The 27,906-nt window shown below is 41.0% G+C and overlaps 1 protein-coding gene across 1 annotated transcript; it reads left to right on the plus strand.

Moving 5' to 3' along the window:
• The first annotated feature begins 131 nt into the window (after positions 1–131).
• On the plus strand, positions 132–27,866 carry sav1 (salvador family WW domain containing protein 1). The gene is made up of 5 exons (XM_059958115.1): positions 132–347; positions 4,051–4,494; positions 16,236–16,506; positions 21,329–21,478; positions 26,769–27,866. The coding sequence occupies exons 1-5, from the start codon at positions 254–256 to the stop codon at positions 26,980–26,982; spliced, it is 1,173 nt and encodes a 390-aa protein (XP_059814098.1). The 5' UTR covers positions 132–253; the 3' UTR covers positions 26,983–27,866.
• Positions 27,867–27,906: the final 40 nt, after the last annotated feature.

Raw genomic sequence — 27,906 nt, forward strand, 5'->3', positions numbered from 1 at the left:
TTTCGGAACTGCTGGAGGGTTGCGCCCCAGGACCGGACCACCTGGACCGGTGAGTCTGAGCCGGCGCCGCTGATTGGCCGCAATCTGTAAACACTGGCCCGTTCCGCGCATGCCCGCTGCGCGCAGTTCCCAGCATGCGGCGGGAGGGGTCCGAATGGGAGTTTGTGGCTGAGGCGGCAGAGCGGCTTGGGTGTTCGGTGTGACAGGATGCGGGCGCGGCCGTGCTGAGGGGGCGCAGCGCTGCTTTAACGTGATGTTATCAAGGAAAAAAAGTAAAAACGAAGCGTCCAAGCCGCCCGAGGTCCAGGGGAAATACGTCAAAAAGGAGACGTCTCCACTCCTAAGGAGTGAGTATGGGGCCCGGGCAAGGCGGGGGCGGACGGCGCCTGAGCGGGGTGGACTTGGCTGGGGAGGTCGGTCTGTTTAAAACTCCCTCACGGGCCACTTACTGCTGGACGTTTCGTCCAGGTGTGTGCAGGATCCGAATCGTGTTGCGTTTCAATAACTTGGTTGAAGTCTCAGATAGGTAGTTCATTGAGAATGGACGAAAGAGGCGAACGCAGTTCGGGGAGCAGATGCAGCACAGATGCAAGTTTTTGGTTAATTCTAGTCGGTTTTTGAGAGAGGACATTCTTGCACATTTGCCCTGTCGGAAGCTAAACTCTTAGGCACGTTAGTAAACTATATTGCATTTGAATCTGTAATGATAATTGAAGGCTTGCAGCAACATGCCAAGTTATATTCAGCAGAGGAAAAGTGGGCCCTAAACTTGTGTGGGGGGTTGTGCCAGACATCTGGCAAAACATTTGCAGCTGTGTTCAACCAGAAGTGTTAGATCCACCTCAGATTTCCCCTGAAGTCAACACAATTACAGAAGCTAGTCCTCAGCGGATTCTTTTCACTGTGTGTGACATCAAGTAATGATTGAGGGTACTGGATACAGCAAAAGTATCTACCAGTGCAATTCAACACTGACAATCTGTTAACATGAAAGGCTGTTCAGGAGTGTGCTGCCCACAACTAGGATAAACATATTCCATGCACATTTGATCTATCAGTCACTGACAAAGCTATGAAGGCTGTCATCAACAGTATCGCCCTGACGTAGAAGCATTTCATCATCATGGACTCTGTCTTGAAAATTCCTGTGCATCATAAGTGAATCTTCATTAGAAGGTGTTTCAGAAATGTGACTTGCCATGTCTTTCCCAAAAGCTATTAAGGATAGATAATAAACCTTGCCTCTCCCAACAATGCTCATCATGTGAAAAAGGTGACTGGAAACTGCAGATTTTTTTTTCCCAGTGCTGATGGCATCAAAATTTTGAAAGATGATTTCATCAGTGGAGCAGAGTGTCTGATGTTCTGGAGATGTTTATGATTTTATGTTTTTTGTATATTGCAAGTTCAATCCACATTTGGATGTGGTGTAACAGCTGAACAAGAGAAAGGTTAAATCAGAATTGTGAAGAAAATGTTCCATTTTTGACATGATGCAAGGAAGTAGAATTTTTGCCTGTTTAACAGGAGCAGTGATGTGGACCTGATGATTTTAGGTATGATTGGTGAGGAAGGTTCTGGAGATGAGAAGTGGCTTTGAAGGTCATTTGGTTAAAGATTTAGAGGTAAGCATGTGTCAATCTGAAAAATGTAAGAAGTTCTCAATATTGACTTAACAGTCAGCTGCAGAGTAAAAGCCTTTCAAAACCATGTGGACTATGTTGTTGAAAGGCTGCAGAGGGTATTGAGAAGTGTGTGAAAGGATAGTATTTCTTGTCATGGTCACTGCAAGATGTTTCACTTTTTTAACTATGGAGTACTGGAGTGGAGTACTGGGAGGGGTGGGGTGGTCATATAGGATGAGAAAAGCCCTTATCAAAATGTTTCGGGCTGATGTAATGTTAGGAATGAGCACCACATTCCAGAGGTTTTTGAGAAGGAAAGGAGATTGTGCATTCAATCTAGGGTATAGCATTTAGTGTTAGTGATGTGGTAGACAAACCAAACCAGATCAAATGTTAATTTTGTAAAACATCTGTATTTGTTCTGCAAGAGTATTTCTATGATTTCACTGTTTAGGATATCCCCATGATTTCACAATTGAGCTAGTTCCAATTTTGTAATTTGTCCCTGTTGTGTAGTGTAAATTCACTGCAGAAAGGAGTTATTTCTGCTTTCTTTTAAAGAAAAGTTTGTGCTCTAGTAGGTTTTAGTTGGTGAGTGACAATGAACCAGGTTTTGATGTAAAACTGGTAAATTATATGATACTGGATTAGAATATTGCTTGCAGTCTCGGTCATGTTTATTTTTATCAATGTTCCTCAATATTATCCTTTTTAAACTTGAAATTGTATATGGTTAGTGCTTTTATTACAGAGTTGGTCATTAATGCTTGCTATAACTTTTAGATCATAATTGTATGAAAGGGTCATAAGGTTTGAGGGTTTTTTAAATGTTTTGTATTCTCAAATTAGGTTTTAAAAAGTAGCTGAATTTGACATGCTAAATTACTGGTTGCAACGTTCTCTTTCCTTGCTGAAACAATAATTCTGTATAAATTACACATTTCTTGGATCAAAATACGATTTCTCAGTTCTTGTTGGGCCTCCTTACTGCCACCTACATGGCAGGGGAGAGCCTCTAAAATATTTTGTTTGGCACAGCTGCGCAAGCATAATGCTTTGTGCAAGACCACAGTTACACAAAGCTGTTTTGAGACCTAGTATGATCTTTCTCTTCAGATGATCCTTCCTTCATAAATAGAACATGAGCATTAACCTTAAAACATTTTCCCTTGTTTAATTTTCTGACCTTAAAAAACCAAAACCAAAAGTTATTTCCATCATTTTATCCATCTAATTTCTGACATAAGGAATTAATTCAAAATGCTTAGCTGCTGTATTCTTCAAGTCCCTATCTGAATTTGCATCTTGCAAATCATCCTTCAGTCACAAATTTAAATTCATCTTGCTGGACAGATTTGGATAGAATATCGATGCTGAAATCCAAATCATCCTTGGTGTCTTCCATAACTATTTTCCAGAAGGTGTTTTCAAGCAATATCCCGAGGCTGTGCTAAAGATGTTTTTAATCCTTGTTGAAATAACTAACTCTAACCAGAGCTTAATGGGGGGATAAAACTGGTTAATTGGAATAGTCAGCCATTGTATTTGTGATTGAATATAACACAATTCAATTGTATTTTAGTAATTTGATGTGGATTGAGCCTCTATTACAACCATTTCTTAATTTTACATCTTCATTGTACAAAGCCATCAGACATCTGTTAAGATCTGCTCAATGCATGAATTTTAAACCAGACAAAGCAATAAAAACTGAGTTTTCATTTGCTTTATTGCTGTAGTGCCTAAATAGTAATTTAAGCACATTACTGCCCCCTTAAAGGCTTGGCACTTGTGAAAGAATTTTTATCACCTGATTCAAGTTGAGAATATCTTTCCCAATGAATTATGTTGTCCTATTATCAAAATTTGATAGGGACCTTACCTTGTAAGATATGTGTATTGTACTATCTATGGAAATTCAGATTTTAAGAGAAGTTACTAGAGGTGAATTGGGATGCAAATACCCTACCTCTGGAGACCATTTTGATATAGTTCTGAGGAAATCTAGTAAGCTCCATCAATTAATACATTGGTTAGTCAACACATTAATTTATCTTGGCCAACACAAGTTGGAGAATTAATAACTGTAAATTCAGTGGTCCAGATTTGGCAGATTTTCTGGACTACTGAGTTTACACTGATTAATTCTCCAACTCATTTCTAATTCATTTTTTGGAATTGAATTTTCAGTTGATATAGTAAGTTTAAAGGGAGCATTGTCCACAGATGACTTTAATGAAGTGTAGGAACCATGGGGAACTCTAAATATTAAGATTATTGGAGTTCTTGCTGTAACTAAATAGACTTGTCCTTAAAAGTCATGATCCTTTTTAAACAAAGTAAGCTGGTAAATTTTGTTGAATGTAACACGTAACATTTTGTGATCTTGCTTTTTAAAAACTAATGTTGGTTCTTCTAATTACAGATTTAATGTCTTCATTTATTCGCCATGGGCCAACAATTCCAAGGCGGACTGATGTTTTAGTGGTGCCGGGAACGTCTGCATATCCTTCAGTTGATGTGGTTTCGCGAAACCAAAGCTTCCTGCGAGGTCCTGTCCAAAGACCAACTCGTGAAATCATTAGACGTGAAAGTAACAGACCTTCAGGACATTTATACATCCCACGTAATATATCAGAACTCCCTCGAGAATATGGTGTCTCATCACAGTCTTTTTTAGCTGAAGTTAATTCTGAAAATGGTGATGCTGGTCAGTCTGCTGCTCGTTATTATTATCCTGAACCATATTATGAAGATGGACAAAGGCGGCGACATGTAGTTGAGCGATTCCGGGATGATTATAGATATTATGATCATACACCTGATCCTTTTCCACGGTTACCACAAGGGCAAGGTAGACTTCCAGCTGGTAAGCTTTCTGGTCATGTTTTCTGACTGCAAGTACAGTTTGTCCAGATAGAAAACTTAATCTATGTGCCTTCGGTATCATTTTACATGTTCAGGTCCTATTGCAGATTCCATCTCTTATGACTTCACATAAATTTAAAGTTATAAACTTTAACTGAGCATAATAACTTGTTTTTTGACTTTCTGGCTCACTGCTGCTTTCTGTATCTTGAAAGCATGTGTGACAATAATGTTTTCCAGTTTTTCTATTGCTCAATTTTCTCAATTCATACTTCCTGAGATCTTTAGCTGTCTTTCCATTAATAGAAAGGGTGCACTGACACTGAGGATTGTACTACAGACCCCTAATAGCCACTGGATCATTGAGGACCAGATATGCTATCAGATTAAGGAAATGTATAAAAATAATAGGGTTGTTGTCATGAGGGATTTCAACTTCCGTAATACAAACTGGAACCTCAATGTAAATGGTTTAGATGGGGCTGAAATTAAGTGTATCAAGGAAGGTTTCTTAAATCAATATGTGGATGGTCCAACAACAGGGGAGGCCATACTGGGCCTGATGCTGGGTAAGGGCCTGGCCAAGTGACTGACTTTTCAGTGGGTGAACAGTTAAGGGACAGTGACTACAGCTCCTTAAATATCAGGATAGCTATAGCTAAGGATAGGTATGGTCCTTGTGGGAGAGTTTTAAATTGGAGTAGGGCAAATTATGCAGGCATTAGCAGGAACTAGGAAATGTTAATTGGGAACCTTTTTTCAAGAAAGTCCACATCAGATATGTGGAGGGTGTTTAGAGAACAATTGTACAGAGTACAGGAAAGACAGTTTACTTGTCTTCAATTTAGGTGCTTTTCTTTTTAACTCTTTTTTTGTATTATATTATTGTATGCTTAATTTTGCACTGTATTAATGTTCATTGTGATTTGGGGTTTTTTAATCTGTAAAATGTATAAAAAAACTAATAAAAAAAAAAAGAAAGGTAATAACTGTCCCTGAACCTGTTATAGACAATAGACAATAGGTGAAGAAGTAGACCATTCGGCCCTTCGAGCCTGCACCACCATTTTGAGATCATGGCTGATCAATTACCATCAATACCCGGTTCCTGCCTTGTCCCCATATCCCTTGATTCCCCTATCCATAAGATACCTATCTAGCTCCTTCTTGAAAGCATCCAGAGAATTGGCCTCCACTACCTTCCGAGGCAGTGCATTCCAGACCCCCACAACTCTCTGGGAGAAGAAGTTTTTCCTTAACTCTGTCCTAAATGACTTACCCTTTATTCTCAAACCATGCCCTCTGGTACTGGACTCTCCCAGCATCTGGAACATATTTCCTGCCTCTATCTTGTACAATCCCTTAATAATCTTATATGTTTCAATCAGATCCCCTCTCAATCTCCTTAATTCCAGCATGTACAAGCCCAGTCTCTCTAACCTCTCTGCGTAAGACAGTCCAGACATCTGCAGATCTTCAATGATGTTGACACCCTGGTACTTGAAACTATTTACCCTTTCAAAATCAGAATCACAATCAGGTTTAATATCACTGGCATATGTCATGAAAATTGTTTTGTGGTAGCAGTGCATTGTGATACATTAAAAAAACTATAAATTATGATAAGTATAGAGGAAAAAAATAAGTAGTGCAGAAAAGAGGAGAATAAAGAGTGAAGTGATGTTCATGAATTCATTGCCTGATGGAGTTGGGAGGTGAAGGTGTTCCTGAAAAGTTGAGTATGTGTCTTCAGACTCCTGTACCACCTCTTTAATGGTAATGAGAAGAGAGCATGTCCTAAATGATGGGGGTCCTTGATGATGGATGCTGCCTTTTTTGAGGCATCACCTTTTGCATGTGTCCTCAATGCTGGGGACACAGTCTCTAGCTCCATCATGGGCATCACTGCCCATGATGAAGCTGGCTGAGTATACAACTTCATTTTCAAAGTCTGTGCAGTAGCTCCATCGTACCAGATGGTTATGAAGCTAGTTAGTTTGCTCTCCACAGTAAATCTGTAGAAATTTGCAAGTATCTTTGGTGACATGGCAAGTCTCCTCAAACTCAAAATGAAATATAGCCATTGTCATGCCTTCTTTGTAATTGCATCAATATGTTGGGCCCAGGGTGATCCTCAGAGATGTTTACACCCAGGAACTTGAAACTGCCTGACCTAGAGGTGGACCTGAGGAGGGCTAAGGCACCAGTGACCCCTGTTTCCGTCCAAGGGGTCAGTGTGGACATGGTGGAGGATTACAGATACCTAGGGATACGAATTGACAATAAACTGGACTGGTCAAAGAACACTGAGGCTGTCTACAAGAAGGGTCAGAGCTGTCTCTACTTCCTGAGGAGACTGAGATCCTTCAACATCTGCCAGACAATGCTGAGGATGTTCTACAAGTCTGTGGTGGCCAGTGCTATCATGTTTGCTGTTGTGTGCTGGGGCAGCAGGCTGAGGGTAGCAGACACCAACAGAATCAACAAACTTATTCGTAAGGCCAGTGATGTTGTGGGGGTGGAACTGGACTCTCTTAACGGTGGTGTCTGAAAAGAGGATTGCTGTCCAAGTTGCATGCCATCTTGGACAATGTCTCCCATCCACTCCATAATGTACTGGTTAGGCACAGGAGTATATTCAGCCGGAGACTCATTCCACCAAGATGTAACACTGAGTGTCACAGGAAGTCATTCCTACCTGTGGCAATCAAACTTTACAACTCCTCCCTCGGAGTGTCAGACACCCTGAGGCAATAGGCTGGTCCTGGACTTATTTCCACTTGGAATAATTTACTTATTATTATTTAATTATAGTTTTATATTGCTATATTTCTACACTATTCTTGGTTGGTGCGACTGTAACAAAACCCAATTTCCTTTGGGATCAATAAAGTATGTCTGTCTGTCTTTCCACTTCTGATCCCTCAATGAGGATTGATGTGTGTTCCCTCAACTACCCTTTCCTGAAGCCCACAATTAATTCCTTGGTCCTGCAGGCTTTCAGTGCAAGATCGTTGTTGCGACACCACTGATCTGGCTGATGTCTTGCTTGTATGCCTCGTCACCATCTGATTCTGCCAACAATAGTTGTGTCGTCAGTGAATTTTTAGGTGTTGTTTGAGCTATGCTTAGTCACATAGTTCTGATTGTAGATAGTAGAGTAGTGGACTAAGCACAGGTCTTTGAGGTAAGTCAGTGTTGCTTGTCAGTGAGGGGGAGGTGTTATTTCTGATCCACGCAGATTATGGTCTGCCATTGAGTAAGTCAAAGATCTAATTGCAGAGGGAGGTACACACACCCTGGTTTTGGAGCTTGTTGATTGGTACTAAGAATATGATTGCATTGAACACTAAGCTGTAATCAGTAAACAGCAGCCTGGTGTAGGCATTGTTACTGTCCAGGTGATCCAAAGTTGAGTGGAGAGCCAGTGAGATTGCATCCATAAACCATAAAACATTAGATCTAGGAGCAGAATTAGGGTATTTGGCCCATCGAGTTTGCTCCACCATTTCATCATGGCCGATCCATTTCACTTTCGGCCCCAATCTCCTGCTTTCTCTCCATATTCCTTCATGCCTTGACCAATTAAGAATCTATCAACCTCGGCAGCTGCCTGTGGCAATGAATTCCACATATTCACCACTCATCAGCTAAAGAAGTTCCCCCTCATCTCCGTTCTAAAAGAATGTCCCTCTATTGAGGCTTAGGCTCTCCCACCAGAGGAAATATCCTCACAGCATCCACTCTATCAAGGCGTTTCATCATTTGATTGTTTTCAATGAGGTCTCCCCTCATTCTTTTGAATTCTCATGAATAAAGGCCCAAAGCCATCTATTGCTCTTCATATGACGTCATTCAATCCCATAATCATTTTTGTGAACCTCCTTTGAACTCTCCAGTTTCAGCAGATCCTTTCTAAGATAAGGGGCCCAAACCTGGTCACAATACTTCAAGTAAGGACTCACCAGTGCTTTATAAAGCCACAACATTGCATTCTTGATTTTATATTCCAGTTCCCTTGAAATGAATGCCAACATTGCATTTGCCTTCCTCACTGCAGACTCAACCTGTAAGTTAACTTTTCGGGAATCCTGTACAAACACTCCCAGGTCCTTTTGCATCTGAGTTTTTTGCATTTCCTCTCTATTTAGAAAATAGTCAACCTTTTCGTTTCTCCTACTAAAGTGCATGACCGTACACGTCCCGACACTATTCAATCTGCCATTTCTTTACCCATTCTCCTAATCTGTCTTAAGTCCTTCTGTAGCCTCTCTACTTCCTCAAAACTGTCTGCCCCCCACCTATCTTCATATCGTCTGCAAATTTTGCAAAAAAGCCATCAGTTCCATCATCCAAATCATTGACATATAATGTAAAAAGAATCAGTCCCAACACACACCCCTTTGGAACACCACTAGCTACTCACAGCCAGTCAGAAAGGGCTCCCTTTATTCCCACTCTTTGCCTCCAGCCAATCAGCCCGTGCTTTATCCATGCTAAAATCGTTCCTGTAATATGGGCTTGTAGCTTGTTAAGCTGGCCCATGTGTGGTACCTTGTGAAAAGGCCTTCTGAAAATCCAAGTACAACAACATCAATCGATTCTCCTTTGTCTACCCTGCTTGCTACTTCAAGGAATTCCAACAGATTTGTCAGGCAAAATTTTCCCTTGAAGAAACCATGCTGACTATGGCCTATTTTATCACATACCTCACATACCTCCCAGTACCCTGAGACCTCATCCTTAATTGACTTCTATATCTTCCCAACCATTGAGTTCAGACTAACTGGCCTATAGTTTCCTCTCTTCTCCCTCTCTCTGTTCTTGAAGAATGGAGTGACATCAGCAATTTTCCAGTCTTCCAAAATCATTGCAGAATCTAGAGATTCTTGAAAGATCATTGCTAATGCCTCCACAGTCTCTTCAGCCACCTCTTTCAGAACTCTGGGGTGTTCACCATCTGGTCCAGGTGACTTAGCTACCTTCAGACCTTTTCCCAAGAACCTTCTGTCTTATTATGGTAACTTCACACACTTCAGGCCCTCTGACACCTAGAACTTCCACCATACTGCTAGTGTCTTCCACAGTGAAGACCTATTTTATTCAATTAGTCTTTCATTTTGTTGTCCCCCATTACTGCCTCTCTAGCATTGTTTTCCAGTGTTCCGATATCCACTCTTGCCTCTTTTTACAGGTATCTGAGGAAACTTGGTATCCTCTTTAATATTATTGGCTACCTTACTTTCATTTTCCATGTACAGATCTACTGTAGATCTAACACGAGGAAATCTGCAGGTGCTGGAAATTCAAACAACACACACAAAATGCTGGTGAAACACAGCAGGTTAGGCAGCATCTATAAAGAGAAGCACTGTCGACGTTTCAGGCCGAGACCCTTCCACTGTAGATCTGTTGTGATGGGAGGGTCCAGGTCCATGCTTAGTTGTTTCTGCCATGACCAATCTTTCAAAGCACTCACAGTAGATTTGAATGCCACTGGGTGATGGTCATTGAAGCAGCACACGCTGCTGTTCTTGGGCACTGGCGTGATTGTTGCCCTTTTGAAGCATGTGGGAATCTCCGACTGCGGCAATGAGAGATTGAAGATGTCCTTGAATACTCCAACCAGTTGGTTGGCACAGTTTTTCAGAGCCCTGCCAGGTACACCTTCAGGACCCAACTCCTTGTGAGGGTTCATCCTTTTGATAGATATTCTAACATTGACTTCAAATCACAAGACCATCAGATGCTCTAGGGATTTGCACAGGTGTAGCATTATCCTCCCTTTCAAAGTGTGCATAAAAGGTGTTGAGCTTTATGTTGACCCCTTGGTGAGGACTGCTGTTATCCCAATTTTCCCCTTCCTGGAGCCCACAATTGCTTGGTCTTACTAACGTTGAGTACAAATTTCCTGTACACTCAACCAGCCAGTCTTTCCCACTCCTGTACACCATCTCATTGCCATCTGAGATTCGGTCAACAATGGTTGTGCCATTGGTGAATTTATAAACATTTGGGCTGTGCCTAGCCATATAGTCAGTAGAGTAGAGCATGCATCGTGGAGGTGCGCCTGAGGAAATCAAGTATCCAAGGATGCAAAGGGAGGTATGGAGGCCCAGGTTCTGAAGATCTGAGCTTGGGTGATGGGGCTGGGTTATAATGTGTCATTATTGTGACGTTAGATGATCTGTATTGTCACAAACTAGGGTACAGTGGAAAAACTTGTCTTGAACACTGTTCATACACATCAATTGATTGCATCAGTGCATTGAGGTAGTTAGTATAAGGTAAAACAACAGTGCAGAATAAAGTGTAACAGTTGCAGAAACAGTGCAGGCAGACAATAAGGTGTAAAGTTATAATGAAGTAGATTGTGAGGTCAAGAATCCATTTTGGCCATGGCATCTAAGTGCTTGGACCAGAGGGATCAGAAGGAGAGAATAACAAAGGGGGTTTAGTCACCTGAAATTGCAGAACTCAATGTTTATGCTGTTGCATTATCAGCTACCCTGGCAGCATGAGGTGCAGTTCCTCAAATATGCATTTTGCCTTACCCTGTCAGTGGAGGAGACAGGGGTCAGAAAGGTCGTTGTAGCAATGGGGAGGGGTGTTGAAATAGCTCGTAACTGAGAGGTCAAGATGATTGTTGTGGACAGAGTGCAGGTGCTTGGCAAAGTGGTCAACCCAACCTGTTTGGCCTTGCCAATGTAGGGGAGGTCCAACTCAGAGCACCAAATGTAGAATCTCTGCATCACCTGGAAGGGCTGTTCAGTTTTCTGGAAAGTGGTGAAGGCAGAGCATAGGAGCAGGGGTTGCACTGAGTGTTGCAGAGAAATATGACTGGGATAGAGATGAATTGTTGGGGAGTGATGAAAGAATTGGAATAACAGAGAGTGATGGCCACAGAACAGTATTCTGTGGGGGAGGGGAGATTCGACAGATAGTTGGATCACATTATAGATGGCAGATATGATGGAAGATAATGTGCTGAATGCAGAGGCTCATAACTTGAAAGGCAAGGTCCAAGGGAATTTGTTCTTCATGGCTTCTAGCATTACTTTCTAATTTATTTAGCTAAATACAACTTGGGTTTTAACTGGACTACCATTCTAAACCTTGCTCCTAACATAAATTGAAAAGCTGCATTTTAAAAATGAAGTAACATCAAAGCAGCATTTAACTGTGTGTGATTAGCGCTGATTAAAGTAAATAGATATTTTGTGAAGAACAATATGGTTGTAGTTCTATCATGCACAAAGAAAAATCAATCTGTGATCAATCCTAGAAACAGGAGTTGCCCAGGCAGTGTGCTAGGTCTAGCAATCTTTTGCTTCATTAAAAATTTTCATTGCACCATAATAAGGCAATCCAGTAATGATGCTACAATCCTGCAAAGATGTTTCTGCCTTTATGAAATAAGATTGAGGTCATCTTTGGTCATTTATTTAAAAATGTATAGTAACTGGCTTTTCTGACTCAATGAGCCTGTGCCGTCCAACTACACCCTTGTGACCAATTAACCTACTAACCTGTACGTCTTTGGACTGTAGGAGGAAACCAGAGCATCTAGGGTCACAGAGAAAATGTACAAACTCGTCACAGACACTGATAATCAGCACTGTAAAGCATTGCATTAACCACAATGCTATTGTGCCAACCATAGGTTGATAAGTGGTAGTAAGACTGCCACTTGGTCTTCCCCCAATCAGTAGCCTAGAGGGCATTGCTGAAACTCAATTGGACCTGCTGAACAAATGCTGTGTGGCTTAACATCTGGTCAGAAGCTGAGTATACCATAGCAACTGGTGTCATTTGTCAAAGCCATTCCACTAACAGCAGGGTGCAAGTTGTTTGTGCGGTGAACTGCTACAGACTTGGGAATGCTGTGTACTGATAATTGAACTTCTCGAGTGTTGTTGGAGATGTATTCACCAAGGAATAGCACCCATCTGCTCCCCTAAGCATCAATCCTTTCCACTAGTCTACAATGCCTGTCATGTATAGCATCTGTAAAATTCATTACAGGTACTTACCAAGGCTTTTCCAATAGCATCAACATATTTGCAACCTTTACCACAAAGGCAATGTAGAGCATCACCACTCAGTTTCTCTTGAAGTTGGTGTATCATTCTGCTTTTAAAATACATTGCCAGTTCTTCACTGAGTCTAAATCACAGGGATGCATAAGACTCTTCACCAGAAAAGCTGCAATCGTTGAAGAAGTTGGTTCACCAGCATCTTTAGATAAAGTGAGAGATGGGGGAGGGGGATTCTTACATTACCATGAAGCTGACATCATAATTTTTTTTGAGGGAAAAAATGAAATTCACTTAGTATTACAATGACTTGCCCCAAGTGTGAAATCTTAATGAAAGCCATGTTAATTCTGATTGTGGACAGCTTACTTCTGTCATTAATTCCCTTGGCATTATAAAAGATAGACATTTGTGGATAATTGCCACTGATGTATGAGTAAATTGTTTGGAATCACTCAGATAAATTCAGTCAGAAGTATGGTTCAGGTACTGAAGGGATAAGACAGCTGAAGCCCTTTAATGCAGGAAGAGCTATCAAAAAGTAATGGGATCAAAGGGTGTGTTCAAAGCAAGTTTTTAAAAAATATTTTAAAAGTCTTCTATTTAGAAACACTCAGCTATACTTGATTCCTTCCCACATTTCCTCTATGAAATTTAACGAAGGAGTCCAAGATCCTTGTCTGGTCTGGTTCTGCTTGTTCATTTTAAGTGCCTTGGAAACTTCTTGCTCTTAGGCTAATGATTTTAATGTTTGAGATTGTTTGGCCAGCAAGAGATCTACTGAATACAGCTACAGAACTTTCTGTTTTTGTAGTAAAAAAAAATCAAAGCTGCTGTAAGTTGAAAATACCAATCTCTTCCAGGAAAGTTGAGGTTTTCAGGATTGCTTGCTACTAAACAATAAATCCCTATTATGTTTAGCTAGAATATAATTGTTTCAAGTCAGCTTCTTAGTTTTGAGTGTTCATAAGACATTTATTAAGAAATTTACTTGAAAACTAGGAAATAATTTTAAGAATTTAACTTGCATGCCTAAAACCACTGTTAGGAATTCAGACTTTTGTTTATTTCTGACCTATTCATTTAAACAACTTCTTGTTTCTCATGATGACACACTGGTGAATTGGCCAGCATAATACTTTACAGTGCCAGCAATTGGGCTTCAATTCCCATAGCTGTCTCTTAGAAGTTTGTATGTTCTCCCTGTGACCACATAGGTTTTCTCTGAATGTTCTGGTTTCTATAAGACCATAAGATAAAGGAGCAAAGTTAGGCCATTTGGCCTATCATGTCTGCTTGGCCATATCATCATGACTGATCGAATTTTCCTCACAGCCCCAATCTCCTGCATACTCCCCGTATCCCTTCCTGCCCTGAGAATCAAGAATCTATCAATCCCTGCCTTAAATATATAAAAAGACTTTGCCACAGACATCGGTGGAGAGAGGCCAAGAATTCCACAGATTCACCACTCTGTCTAAAGAAGTTCCTCCTCATCTCTGCACTAAAAGGATGCCCCTCTATTCTGAGGCTGTGTCCTCTGTCTTAGACTTTTCCACCATAGGAAACATGCTCTCCCCATCCACTCTATCAAGACCTTTCACCATTCGATAGGTTTCAATGAGGTCACCTCTCAGTCTTCAGAATTCTAGTGGATGCAAAATTATAGAAGTCGTAGAACATGACAGCAGGGAAACAGGCCTCCTGGTCCAATGAGTCTGTGCCAAACTAGTAGCCTGCCTTGTCCCATCAACCTACACCCAGACCATAGCTTAAACCCCCCTCCCATCCGTGTACCTATCCAAATTTCTCTTAAATGTTGAAAACTAACCTGCATCCACCACTTCTACGAGCAGCTCATTCTCCCCTCTGAGTGAAGAAGTTCCCCATGTTTCCCTTAAATATTTCACCTTTCACCCTTAATGCATGACCTCTAGTTTTCATCTCACCCAACTTCAGCGGAAAAAGCCTGCTTGCATTTAGTCTATTTATACCCTTCATAATTTTGTAAACCTCTATCAAATCTCCCTTCATTCTTCTACGCTCTGGGGAATAAAGTCCAAACCTATTCAACATTTCCCTGTAGCTCAGGACGTCAGATCCTGGCACCATCCTTGCAAATATTTACTGTACTCTTTCAATCTTATTTACATCTTTCCTGTAGATTGGTGACCAAAACTGCACACAATATTCAAAATTAGGCCCCACCAAAGTCTTGTACAACTTCAACATAACTTTCCAACTATGAAGACTAGAGTACCAAAAGCTTTCTTAATAAATCAACAGTATTGAGTACAGGAATTGGGAATACAGGCCCAGAGCCATCAAATACTCTTCATATGACAAGCCATTCAATCCTGGAATCATTTTCATGAACCACCTTTAAGCCATCTCCAGTTTCAGCACATCCTTTCTAAGATATGTGAGCCCAAACTGCTCACAATACTCTAAGTGAGGCCTCACAAGTGCTTTATAAAGTCTTGACATTACATTCTTGCTTTTATAGAACATGGAACAGTACAGCATGGGAACAGGCCATTCAGCTCACTATTTTCTGCTCACCTAGGTAAAGTAAATTTAAAAAAATTCAAACACTAAACCCCCCCTACTTGCACAATGTCCATATCACCCCTTCCTCATATTCATGTGCCTATCTGAACAACCCTTAAAAACTTCTAATGTATTTGCCTCTACCACCATACCAGGCAGTGCACAGCATTCACAACTCTGAGTTAAAAAAAACTTGCCCCTCATAACCGCTCTTTGAACCTACCCCCTCTCACCTTCAATGCATGTCCTCTTTTATTAGACCAAACCTGGGAAGTGCATCCTTCTCTGTCCACTCTTTCTTTCCCTCTCATAATCTTGTAAATCTCTATCAGATCTCCCCTCAGGCTTCACTCCAGAGAAAACAACCCATGTTATCCAGCCTCTTATGATAGCACATGCCCTCTAAACCGGGCAGCATCCTGGTGAACCTCTTCTGCACCCAACCAGAAAAGGCTCTCTTCATTCCCAGCCTTTGCCTTCTGCCATTCAGCCACTGCTTTATCCATGTTAGAATTTTTCCTGTAATAGCATGGGCTTGAAGCTTGTTGAGCGGTCTCATGTGGCATCTTATCAAAGGCCTCCTGCAAAGGTTTCATCTCACATTCCAAAGATGTACGGGTAGGTAAGTTGTGGGCATGCTCTGTTGGCACTAGAAACGTTGGGATTCTTGTGGTCTGCTTATTGATGCATTTCACTGTATTTTTAATGTTTCTCTATACATGTGACAAAAATGCTGATCTTTAATCTTAAGAAATATTTAATATATTTGGATTACATTTCTCTTAAATCTTGCACTTTCATATGTTTTCTACTTGTATTTTGTTGAACCTGAAACCTGTTGTACATGATTTTTGGCTATGTAAAAATTGAAATTGAAGATGAACACCTTGGATAATGAAGCTTGAAGATAAGTTGTTCTGGTGTAATTTCCAGAGTATATAAAAATAAAGTTAAGTACATGAATGACAATAATCGCAAGTAATGCAGTTAAGTAAAAGCTTGAAAGTTAATGTTTATCCTATTGGTGCAAAAATGGTTTGAATGCATTGCCTGCAGGTTTTAGTGCATCAGTCTTGGAGAAGGTGTTGTTTTAGAAATTGGTCTATTTCTGCTTTGTTTGCTTCAAAAAATGACATTTATTTTCTGTATATTTTAGGCATGGGAAGAATTCCTTCAACATCCTTGGGGAACCTAACAAATCACACTACTGATGAATTGCCTCTTCCTCTTGGCTGGTCAGTTGACTGGACGATTCGAGGAAGGAAATATTATATAGATCACAATACTAACACAACTCATTGGAGCCATCCATTTGAAAGAGAAGGATTGCCACCTGGCTGGGAACGAGTGGAATCACCTGAATTTGGTGTTTATTATGTGGATCATATCAACAAGCGAGCCCAATATAGGCATCCATGTGCGCCCAGGTGCAGTTGGGTTCTTTTTTTTTTAACTACCAAAAATTACATTTGAGAACAAATGCATGTGCAGAAATATCACTGCAACAAGTGTCATTTTTAAAAGATTCTATGTGTTAACTACTGATCATGGTTATTTTGCATAAAGCTATATCCAATCAATTCCAAAAAGCAGGAGAGTGTACTCAATCAGTGGAGATAATTTGAATTAAATTGATTATAGATTATAAACTGTGAAATACAAAGATGGTGTATGTCTATTCACTTGTTTTCTTGCAGGCTCCTTGATTATCAGGTAGATCTGAAAGCATTCAATGGTGTCAACATAACTTCTGTTTCATCTTCAATGGTTGCCTTTCCATATTTAAATCTGCTGTCACATAATAGTTGTGTTTTGTCTGAAATTCCATTATTTTGGCATAAGTAGTCTATTGTTACTTCTGATGTAGATTCCTTTAAGTATTAACACCAATTTAACCGTTTTGATTTAATCACAAGATGCATTCTGGTGAGGGAACTTGTTTCATATTTGCATTGAACATCTATTTGTGTCTCAGGAATTTTCATTTGGATATGAGAGGGGTAGCTGAGGAGTTTGTGGAATCATTAGATTCTGGAATCATTCCAGATGACTGCAAAATTGCAAATCTTACTCCACTGTATAAGAAGGAAGGGAGGCAAAAGACAGGAAATTATAGGCCAGAGTAACACATACCAAATGCTGGAGAAACTCAAGAGGTCAGGCAGCATCTATGAAAAGGAATAAACAGTTGATGTTTGGGCCAAGATTCTTCATTTGGATTGGGTCTGAAATGTTGGTATTTTGTCTCTGCCCAAAACGTTGACTTTTATTCCTTTACAAAGATGCTGCCTGATCTGCTGAGTTCCTCCAACATTTTGTATGTGTTGCTGTGGATTTCCAGCATCTGCAGAATCTGTGTTTATAAATTATAGGCCAGTTAGCTTGACTTCAGTGTTGGCATGACGTTAACAGTCCATTTTTGAGGATGAGATTTTGGAGTATTTGAAAGTACATAATAAAATAGGCCAGTTTCAGCGTGGTTTCCTTGAGAGGAAATCTCTTGGAATTTTTTTGAGGAAATAATAGGCAGGATAAACAAAGGAGATAAGCAAAGGATAAACAAACGAGTGACATTTGCAATTTTGTAGTCATCTGGAGTGATTCCAGAATCTAGTGATTCTTGAAAGATCGCTAATGTTTCCACAAACTCCTCAGCTACCCCTCTCATAACCAAGTGAAAATTCAGAACGAGAAGGCAGCGGGAGAGCACCTAAGGATTTCCAGGGGGAAGACATTTTGAGTTCTCGGGGGAAGAGAGAGGCCAGACTGCACAGGCGTGTGACGTCTCCCGGCATCCCAGACGGCTACATCTGCACCCGGTGCATCGAGATACAACTCCTAAGAGACCTGTTAGGGAACTGGAGATGCAGCTCGATGACCTTTGTCTGGTTAGGGAGAGTGAGGAAGTGATAGAGAGGAGTTACAGGCAGGTGGTCACTCCAGGGCCATGGGGGACAGAAAAATGGGTCACAGTGAGGAGAGGGAAGGGGAAGAGTCAAGTACTAGAGAGTACCCATGTGGCTGTACCCCTTGACAATAAGTACTCCTGTTTGAGTACTGTTGGGAGGGGTCAGCCTACCTGGGGAAGCGACAGTGGCTATGCCTCTGGCACAGAGTCTGGCCCTGTGGTTCAGAAAGGTAGGGAAAAGAAGAGGAAGGCAATAGTGATAGGGGACTCTATAGTCAGGGGGTCTGACAGGCGATTCTGTGAACGCAGGAAAGAAACTTGGATGGTAGTTTGCCTCCCAGGTGCCAGCGTCTGGGATATTTCTGATCATGTCCAAGATATCCTGCAGTGGGAGGGAGAGCAGCCAGAGGTCGTGGTACACACTGGTACCAATGACACGGGTAGGAAAAGGGAAGAGGTCCTGAAAGAAGACTACAGGGAGTTAAGAAAGAAGTTGAAAAGCAGCACCTCAAAGGTAGTAGTCTCAGGATAATTGCCTATGCCACGCAACAGTGAGAATAGGAATAGAATGAGGTGGAGGATAAATGCATGGCTGAGGGAATGGAGCAGGGGCCAGGGATTCAGATTTCTGGATCATTGGGACCTCTTTTGGGGCGGGTTGCACATTGTCACACAAGAATCTTGATCAGGGTGAGGTCAAAATAGAGCAGGCCTGTGTGCTGCATAATGTGGAGATTACGGAAGAAGTGCTGGATCTTCTTAAAAACATCAAGATTGATAAATCCCCAGGGCCAGATATGATACTCCCTGGTTGTTGTGGGAATTGAGAGAAGAGATCACTGGAGCATTAGCTATGATCTTTGAATCTTCTTTGGCTTTAGGGGAAGTGCTGGAGGACTGGAGAATGGCAAGTGTAGTTCCCTTGTTTAAAAAAAGGTAATGGGGAGAAACCTGGGAACTATAGACCGGTGAGTCTTACGTCGGTGGTCTGCAAACTATTGAAAAGCATTCTTAAGGATAGGATCTATGAGCATTTGGAGAAGTACAGTTTACTCATGGACAGTCAACATGGCTTTGTGAAGGGAAGATAGTGCCTCACGAGCCTGATTGAGTTTTTTGAAGAGGTAACAAAAGAAATTGATGAGGGTAGGGCAGAAGATGTGGTCTACATGGACTTTAGCAAAGCATTTGACAAGGTCCCTCATGAGAGGCTCATCCAGAAAGTCATGAGGCATGGGATAAGTGGAACCTTGGCTGTTTGGATAAAAAATTGGCTTAGAGGAAGAAAGCAGAGGGTAGTTGTGGAAGGAAAGTATTCTGCCTGGAGGTCGGTGACTAGTGGAGTGCTGCAGGGATCTGTACTGGGACCCCTGCTATTTGTGATTTTTATAAATGACCTGGATGTAGAGGTGGAAGGCTGGATGAGTAAGTTTGCGGGTGACATGAGGATTGGAGGAGTTGTGGATAGAGCTGTAGGTTGTCGAAGGTTACAAGAGGACATAGACGGGCTGCAGAGTTGGGCAGAAAAATGGCAGATGGAGTTCAATCCAGACAAGTGTGAGGTGATGCATTTTGGAAGGACAAACCAGAAGACTGAGTACAGGATTAATGGTCAGTTACTTAAGAGTGTGGATGAACAAAGGAACCTTGGGGTTCAAATCCATACATCCCTCAAGGTCACTGCACTGGTTGATAGGGTAGTTAAGAAGGCCTATGGGATGCTAAGAAGGCTTCATTAATGGGGGGATTGAGTTCAAGAATAGAGGGGTCATGTTGCAACTCTACAAATCTCTGGTGAGACTGCACTTAGAGTATTGTGTTCAATTCTGGTCACCTCATTATAGGAAGGATGTGGAAACTATTGGAGAGGGTGCAGAGGAGATTTACCAGGATGTTGCCTGGTTTGGAGAACAAGTCATATGAAGCAAGGTTAGCAGAGCTGGGACTTTTCTCTTTGGAGTGTAGAAGAATGAGAGGGGACTTGATAGAGGTCTGCAAGATTATGAGAGGCATACATAGGGTGGATAGTCAGTACCTGTTTCCCAGGGCACCAATAGCAAGCACAAGAGGACATATGTACAAAATTAAGGGAGGGAAGTTTAGGGGAGACATCAGGGGTAAGTTTTTTTACACAGTTGTGAGTGCCTGGAATAACTTGCCAGGGATGGTGGTGGAGGCTAAAACATTAGGGGTATTTAAGAACCTCTTGGACAGGCACATGGATGAAAGAAATATGGAGGGTTATGGGGTAGTGTGGGTTTAGTACTTTTTTTTAAGGATTATATGGGTTGGCACAACATAGAGGGCTGAAGGGCCTGTACTGTGCTGTAGTGTTCTATGGAGAGGAGTCAGTGGATGCGGTTTACTTGGATTTTCAGAAAGCTTTTGACAAGGTGCCTCACATGAGGCTGCCTAATAAGATGAGAGCCCGTGGTATTACAGCAAAGATGTTAGCATGGACAAAAAATTTGCTGACTAACAGAAAGTAAGTTGTGGGAATAAAGGGGGCCTTTACGGGCTGGCTCCAGTGAGTAGTGGTGTTCCACATGGGTCTGTGTTGAGACCAATTCTTTCAAGTTATATGTTAATGTTCTGGATGATCAAATTGATGGCTTTGTAGCCAGGTGTGTGTTAAAATTCATACTTGCATAAATATTTTTACTTTAGTGCATTAAAATTAAGTAGACATTGTTGCATTTTAACTAGAGAGCATAAAATATTCAATGCTACTAGGAATTCCTGGTTCTCTATTCAATAGCTTTGCAAATCTTGCCTTTATTAAAAGGGTTAGAGAGTTGGGTATTTTTCTAAGTGATTTATCTCTTATGCTAGTCTTTTGAATTCATTCAAACTAGTATTTGATCAGAAGTTTTGTAAAATTTAATCTTTCAGCTTTATCTCTAGTCCAGGCCAAAGCTACCAGTAATTTTTTTTTATTCTGGTTGTGGCCAAAGTTATATGCCTGTGCCATCTACCTTTTAATTCTTAAGTTTTGTGTTTTCCTATTGTTGAAAGTTTGGGGGAACATTTTACCTTTTTGCTCACTGCCTAAAATAAGAGGTAGTTGGATATAACAGCTCAGTTGAGCTTCCATCTTTGTGGTCTGGAAATCAAATCCTCTTTCTGCTAGTTGAAGTGCTTTCTTTTCCCCAAAATGTCATGAGTCAAAATATTTTATTCCACATATACATAGAATGACAGTATTGTCTTTCGTCTGGGCAGTCTGTATTCACCAGAGAAATAATCAAAATTTGAGCCTAAGATTATGTTGGCTCACCTATTAGGGAAAAAACTGGGGTAATATGTTCGTTTATTGCTCATATTGAAATTTGTTATTGCAGTGTTCCTCGGTACGACCAACCTCCACCTCTTCTTCCTCCTGTTACATACCAACCACAACAAACTGATCGCAATCAGCTGGTTCCTGCAAATCCCTACCATACAGCAGAAATTCCAGATTGGCTGAAAGTCTATGCCAGGGCTCCAGTAAAGTAAGTAATCATGAAATACACAAATGATTATGTCAGCTGCTATATTTTATTTTACAGAAATAGGTAGTCCTCATTTAGTTTCAAAATAGATATGTAAAGTGCTAATTTCTGATAGTTGTCATTAGATTTTCTGTGCAAAAGCTTTTGTTTTCATACATTATCAAGGGCACTTGGTTCAGAAATTACTCCAATATACATTTATTTTAAGAATGGAGTGATGAATGTTTAAATCTTCAATACTATGTCACCTAACAGATATCAACCGAGCAGTGCACCATAAAGTTCAGTTCTGCAGTTCTTCTCTTAAGAGTTCTTTTCACCCACATGGTTGTTGCAGTCTGGGACATCGTGGTAGAGGCGGATACTCAGAACTGTTTAGGAACATCTGAGCACATGAAGTGCCAAGTTATAATAAACATCAACCACTTGCTGAGGAACAGGGTTTGTATAAATAGGTTACTGATGGTCAGCGTAAGTGTGGTGGGCCAAAGAGCCTGTTTCTGTACTCTGTGGCTTTAAGCAAGAATGTAAAGATCGGCTATCCATTACCCAGAAGAGATAGCTACCCTGTATGGTCTAGCCTTGCAGATTTTCCAGCCAGTAGTAGTAAGTTGGTCTGGATCCTTATAATCTTCATGTACGCGACCACAATTTTTTTTTGTAATTCTATGTTCCATGTTTGTTTCTCTTATACATGGCAGAAATATATAAGATCAAACTCCACTAATGTTTATAGCTTTACTGTGTCATTATTGTGCAAATCAGTACCAGTATTTGTGCTTAATTTGGCAGTGTCTTCTATTACATGGAGCAATTGATTCTTTTTTTTTTAATTATTACACTACAATTGAGGCAGGTATGTAATTGACTATAAAACTGAGATTCCTTGAGGTCATAGGTAGCAATATAATAACTTTTTTAACAAGTCTTGGAAAAATACGCAAGTTTTTCATTTGGAATAAACACAAAAGGTTGGAAGAACTCAACAGGCACAGGCAGCATCTATGGAAAAGAGTACAGTTGATGTTTCAGGCCAAGACTCTTTGGCAGGACTGGGAGGTGGGGTGGGGGAATAAAGCTGAGGAGTAGATTGAAAAGTTGGGTGGAGGGGAATGGAAAAACACATGGTGGTGGGTGAAACCCGAAGTAAAGAGCTGAGAAGTTGATGAAAGAGACAGAAGGCTATGAAAGAAAGAGAAGAGGTAAGGAGATAAGGTGGGGGGAGGGGAAGGGGATGGGAAATGGTGAGAGTTGGGGTGGGGGGCATTACCAGAAGTTCAAGTAATCAATGTTCAGAGTCAGCAGATTTATAATAGACATCAGTGGATAAGCTGTCTTCAGAGATAGCCATGAGATCAAGAAAGGGGAGGGAGGTGTAGGAAGTACCTGGTCCATTTCCGACACTTCTTGTCATATGCCAGAGAATAAAACAGCTGAGTTTTTCAGGTGGCATATGAAAGGTTAGAAGCTCATGATGATTAATGGAATTATAATATTGTTACTATTTCAGTTTCTTGTGACATAAAATGAGGCCAATCAGCCAATCAAATCTATGCCATCTCTCCCAGCACTCATCCACTTTTTTCCCTGTAACCTACTGTTTTGTGTTCCCAAAATCTATACCATAGCCCTGATCCCTGGCTTCCCCACTACCCACTACACCAGGGCCATAGTTTAAATAGGAAGAAGCACTGTCAACGTTTTGGGCCAAGATCCGGTCTCGGCCCGAAACGTCAACAGTGTTTCTTCCTATAGATGCTGCCTGGCCTGCTGCGTTCCACCAGCATTTTGTGTGTGTTGCTTGAATTTCCAGCATCTGTAGATTTCCTCGTGCTTCCATAGTTTAAATGTTCAACTAACCTGCCAATCAACACTTTTGGTATGCAAAAAGAAGCTGAAGCACCGAGGGAAGCCCACACAGACAAGAAGAACTCACAGATTCAATCCTGGTCTTTAGATTTTTGTGGTATTAACACCAACTGCTGTAGCCATTTTATACACAGGATGGGTACAGTCATTTGGGGTTTAAAATTGTGGAATTTTTATTTTGAGGCCTAATTTTATATTTTAAGGGGGTAAATTGCAGCATTCTGACTGAATGATCATATCATCCCCTTAAACAGCCTTGTGAAACATAGAAAACCTACAGCACAATACAGGCCCTTCGGCCTATATAGCTGTGCCAAACATGTCCCTATCTTAGAAATTACCTAGGGTTACCCATAGCCTAGTGTTACGAAATCCTGTAACTGGATCACTTACCAGCAAAGATAGAGAGGTCCGTTGAAGTCTGATGGTACTATTTTTAAAAGTATTGATTGATAAAGGGCACAAAAATAAGATTAATGCAAACATACAGATAACATACATCGTCAATACTAAATCTAAAGCGCGAGTATAATAATAACCAATAAGAAATAGCTCTATCGTTGTCTAGGGGATAATGTACTGTCCGATGGAAATATAATAGTCACTGTTAGTCCATTCACGCTGCAGCGTTTTGGGTTTAAGAAAGCGGCGGTTTAAAACTTGCCCAGGTCTTTTAGGATGCCAATCCGTTGAGTCGGGAGTGGGTTTCCCCGTTGTTAGCAAAAAGCCGTTTTCCGTGGTTCCAGCCCACCAATTCCAGCAATGGAACTGAACGCACGTGGCCTCCTTCAGATGACTTCCTGCTGTTACGTGGTCGCTTAACGTTTCTTCTGGTGCGTCTGAGGGGCTGTTCCTACAGACCCTCTTTTATCCTGACTCACAGGGTCGTAGATGTCAAACAGGTTTGGGGGTGATGCAATCTCTCCCTCAACCAGCCCACTTTGCCTGAGGGTGTTCACGTAGCATAGTATCTCAATCCACAAGTTTGTCTCCAAGAGACAATGGCCATGCCCCGTAGCTTTACATCACCGGGGAAACGAGACAGTCTGCACGTCTCTTCTCCCATTTCCTGGGCCCCTTGACCCAACCCAACAGTGATCTTGCGATTCTCACAAAGGAGGGGGCTACAGACGTAACACTAGTTACGTGCTAGCCATTTCAGCCCTGGGAAAAAGCCTCTGACTATCCACACAATCAGTGCCTCTCATCATCTTGTACACCTCTATAAAGTCACCTCTCGTCCTCTGCCGCTCCAAGATGAAAAGGCTGAGTTCACTCAACCTATTCTCATAAGACATGCTCCCCAGTCCAGGCAACGTCCTTGTAAATCTCCTCTGCACCCTTTCTGTGGTTTCCACATCCTTCCTGTAGTGAGATGACAGAAATGAGCACAGTACTCCCAAGTGGGGTCTGACCAGGGTCCTATATGCAACATTACTTCTCGGCTCTTTAACTCAGTCCCACGATTGATGAAGGCCAATGCACTGTATGTCTTCTTAACCACAGAGTCAACCTGTGCAGCAGCTCTAAGTGTCCTATGGACTCAGACCCCAATATCCCTCTGAACCTCCACACTGCCAAGAGTCTTACCGTTAATACTCTATTCTGCCATCACACTTATGTAACTCCCTGGGTCGCCTCAGGCTCGCTCAGCTCGTTCCCGTCTAGGGGGAGCAGCCTTCAGCCCCGCCAAACTGGGTAATCAGCTGGTGTGGATGCTGTGTGATGTCCCCGCCTCGCCCAAAAACAGACAGCACACCATATGCGATTAAATGAGTACAATTTATAAAGGTTACTATAACTAAGTGATTAATAACGATACAGTATATATGAAGAGAAAATTAAAGAAAAGGCGCCAAACTTATCAAAGTCCAAACCACTTCGTGCACAACCGTTGGAGCTCAATTACTGAAGTCTTCTGGCCACCATTCGATCCCCTCCGAACTCCTCGACTCGCAGCTCAGGACCCTCCGAATTCCTCGACTCTCCAAACAGCTCAGGACCCTCCGAACTCCTCGACTCTCCAAACAGCTCAGGACCCTCCGAGTGGTCAACCAAGCACATCTAGCTTCAACCCCCCCCTCCTCGGAGAATCTCCCGGCCTCGGACCCCCCTTTGGGGTCCGATCCTCGCCCAGCTTAGAGCATTGCGTCCTCTCTCTCGACCCCCTCGCGCCGATCTGCCCAAAAGCCCGTCAACAAAAGCTTACAGACTCAGAAGAAAGAAAATTAATCCCCATTTGGTTTACAAAGGAATACCATTCTCGTTATCAGTAAATTAGCATTCCTGCTAGTTAACAAAAAGAAGAAACCCTCTTTACACTTATCTGGGAAGATGATTCATAGAAAGGTGCATAACGTCAGCAAGGAATAGGATATCTAGGGTAGTTCCACTTACCAGCTGTTGGCCCCCATAAACCTTTTCTACTCATCCAGGCATATCTTCACATATGTAGATTTCAAACAGAGTTCCACATCCCTGCTATTCATTGAATAGTGGTGCTGGTATAAAATCATTTAAGGTCTCTTTAGTAATCATGTCTTTGCCCTAAGTTATTGGAAGTTTGGGGCATGTGATGTAAAATTTGCATATGAAGTACTGTTGAAGTAACCATGTTCATCAAATTTGAGTAGCAGCATGCATTTCCTAGCAACAGCTGGATGGAGCACAAGGCAAATTAGGCATTATGAATTTGGGTAGAGAAGTTGTCTACTGTGGGATTACTACTGTGGGATTCTTAAAGTGGACATTCAGAGCATTGTAGAAAAGGGATTTAGACATCAGCAAGTGAATTTCCATAATCTGATTTCAAAGTATTTTTATAAGTGAATTTTAAAGTGGAGCAATTGATGGAACTTCGCTCCATTAATTCTGGTTCACTTCTGGCCTCTGGAGTTTTCATTTTTCCCAAGACAACATTGGAGTTGAGAATAAGATGGGATTAATGTCACTCAGTGGTTAATCATTGGTATTGACTGGATGGGCTGTTTGGCTGGTTTTGTGATTAGTCATTCAGCATAAAACAGGATATTTTCCCCCTTCCATTAAGGCAAAGCTTTATTACAGCCAAGTTTTCTATGCAGATAAAAAGCTTCAACTTAATGGAAGGACTGAAAACTGTGCCCAGTACTGTAATAAGTGAATAGTGCTTTTAAAGTGAAATGGTTGTATTAAATGGAGGGAAATCTTGCTTTACAGAAGCCCTTGTTTAATACTTTCATAGATATGTAACTAATCTGAATGAAGTTTGTTTTATTTGAGTAGCTTCTCCATCTCCTTGGTTGCACTTCACCCAGAAGCTTGCATAACTCTACAATACAATATATTCAAATACAGTACAAGACCCAGCTGAGTAAATATTCCTTGGAAGCAGAAAGGTTTTTATCAAATGTAATTCCACTGGTCTTTCCTATCTTTGTAGGTACGATCACATTCTGAAATGGGAACTCTTCCAGTTAGCAGACTTGGACACTTACCAAGGATTGCTGAAACTGCTGTTTATGAAGGAATTGGAAAGGATTGTGAAATCATATGAGGCATATAGACAAGCCCTTTTAACAGAGCTTGAAAATCGAAAGCAAAGGCAACAGTGGTATGCACAACATCATGGCAAGAGCTTTCCAGCAAATGTCTGACAGTGGAAGTATGTAAATAATAAAATTTTATTTTAACTCCTAAAACTTCCATATTTGTTATGAAGAAATATCAGTTTTGGAAATGATTGCATCTAAATTTCAACAATTTGACCAGTTAAACAAAACTGTATAAATTGTTTTTGTATATGTTGGTTTATCTCTTTCCGGGTTTTTGTACCTTGATGTGAAAGTGCGGTAATTTGCTCCAGCAGCAACACTTACATCAAGGTCCGCCTGCATAGCTTTAAGTACGGATTGTTGAGGGTTTCATGAAATAAGCTAAAGCATCCAACACTAACTTCAGAAGAGAACAGCAATATGTTTACAAATGAAGCCAAACACAATGGTTTTATCTTGAACAGTGAAAGCAATGGTTGATATTATGGCATTGTGACATACCAATGGTAATAATCATAATGATGCATTTAAAGTTATAAATGAAACTAGTTTGGCATTACACTGCTCTTTTCCCCTTTTTGTTTTATTACTTTAGCTCCACATGTTGCATTCATGAGAACATTTTGTTGTCTGGGTGTAATGTGACACTTTTATTTGGCTTGCTTGGCAAGCATTTTATTTTATTTAACTGATTAGGCACATGTTATTTTGGAAATCTCTTGCAATTAAATCAGGGATACATTAAAGCTTATTTGAACTCTTTTTACTTATGAAAGGATGTATTTTGTACAAATTATAATGTTTTGTACAGTTATGATCTTTAGCAAGAATATTTTCATAGATGCCAGGCTTTTTATAAAACATTGAAATTTCACTCTGTGAATTCAGCAATTCAGCAGTATAAAGATTGGTATTTATTAATTACTCTAGTGCAATAATATGTATAAACTTGCATAAATTTCCAATAAACTTTTTATGTGATTCAATATTATTTATCAGTTCATTCTCTATAATTGGGAGTTTCCA

This window comes from Hypanus sabinus, chromosome 2 (genome assembly GCF_030144855.1).
Source record: "Hypanus sabinus isolate sHypSab1 chromosome 2, sHypSab1.hap1, whole genome shotgun sequence".
NCBI classification, from domain to species: Eukaryota; Metazoa; Chordata; class Chondrichthyes; order Myliobatiformes; family Dasyatidae; genus Hypanus; species Hypanus sabinus.

Coding starts and splice junctions, on each gene's coding strand:
- sav1 (XM_059958115.1), top strand. CDS start 254: ATGTTATCAAGGAAAAAAAGTAAAAACGAAGCGTCCAAGCCGCCCGAG. Junction 348..4,050: donor GACGTCTCCACTCCTAAGGA/GTGAGTATGGGG, acceptor TTCTAATTACAG/ATTTAATGTCTTCATTTATT. Junction 4,495..16,235: donor GCAAGGTAGACTTCCAGCTG/GTAAGCTTTCTG, acceptor TGTATATTTTAG/GCATGGGAAGAATTCCTTCA.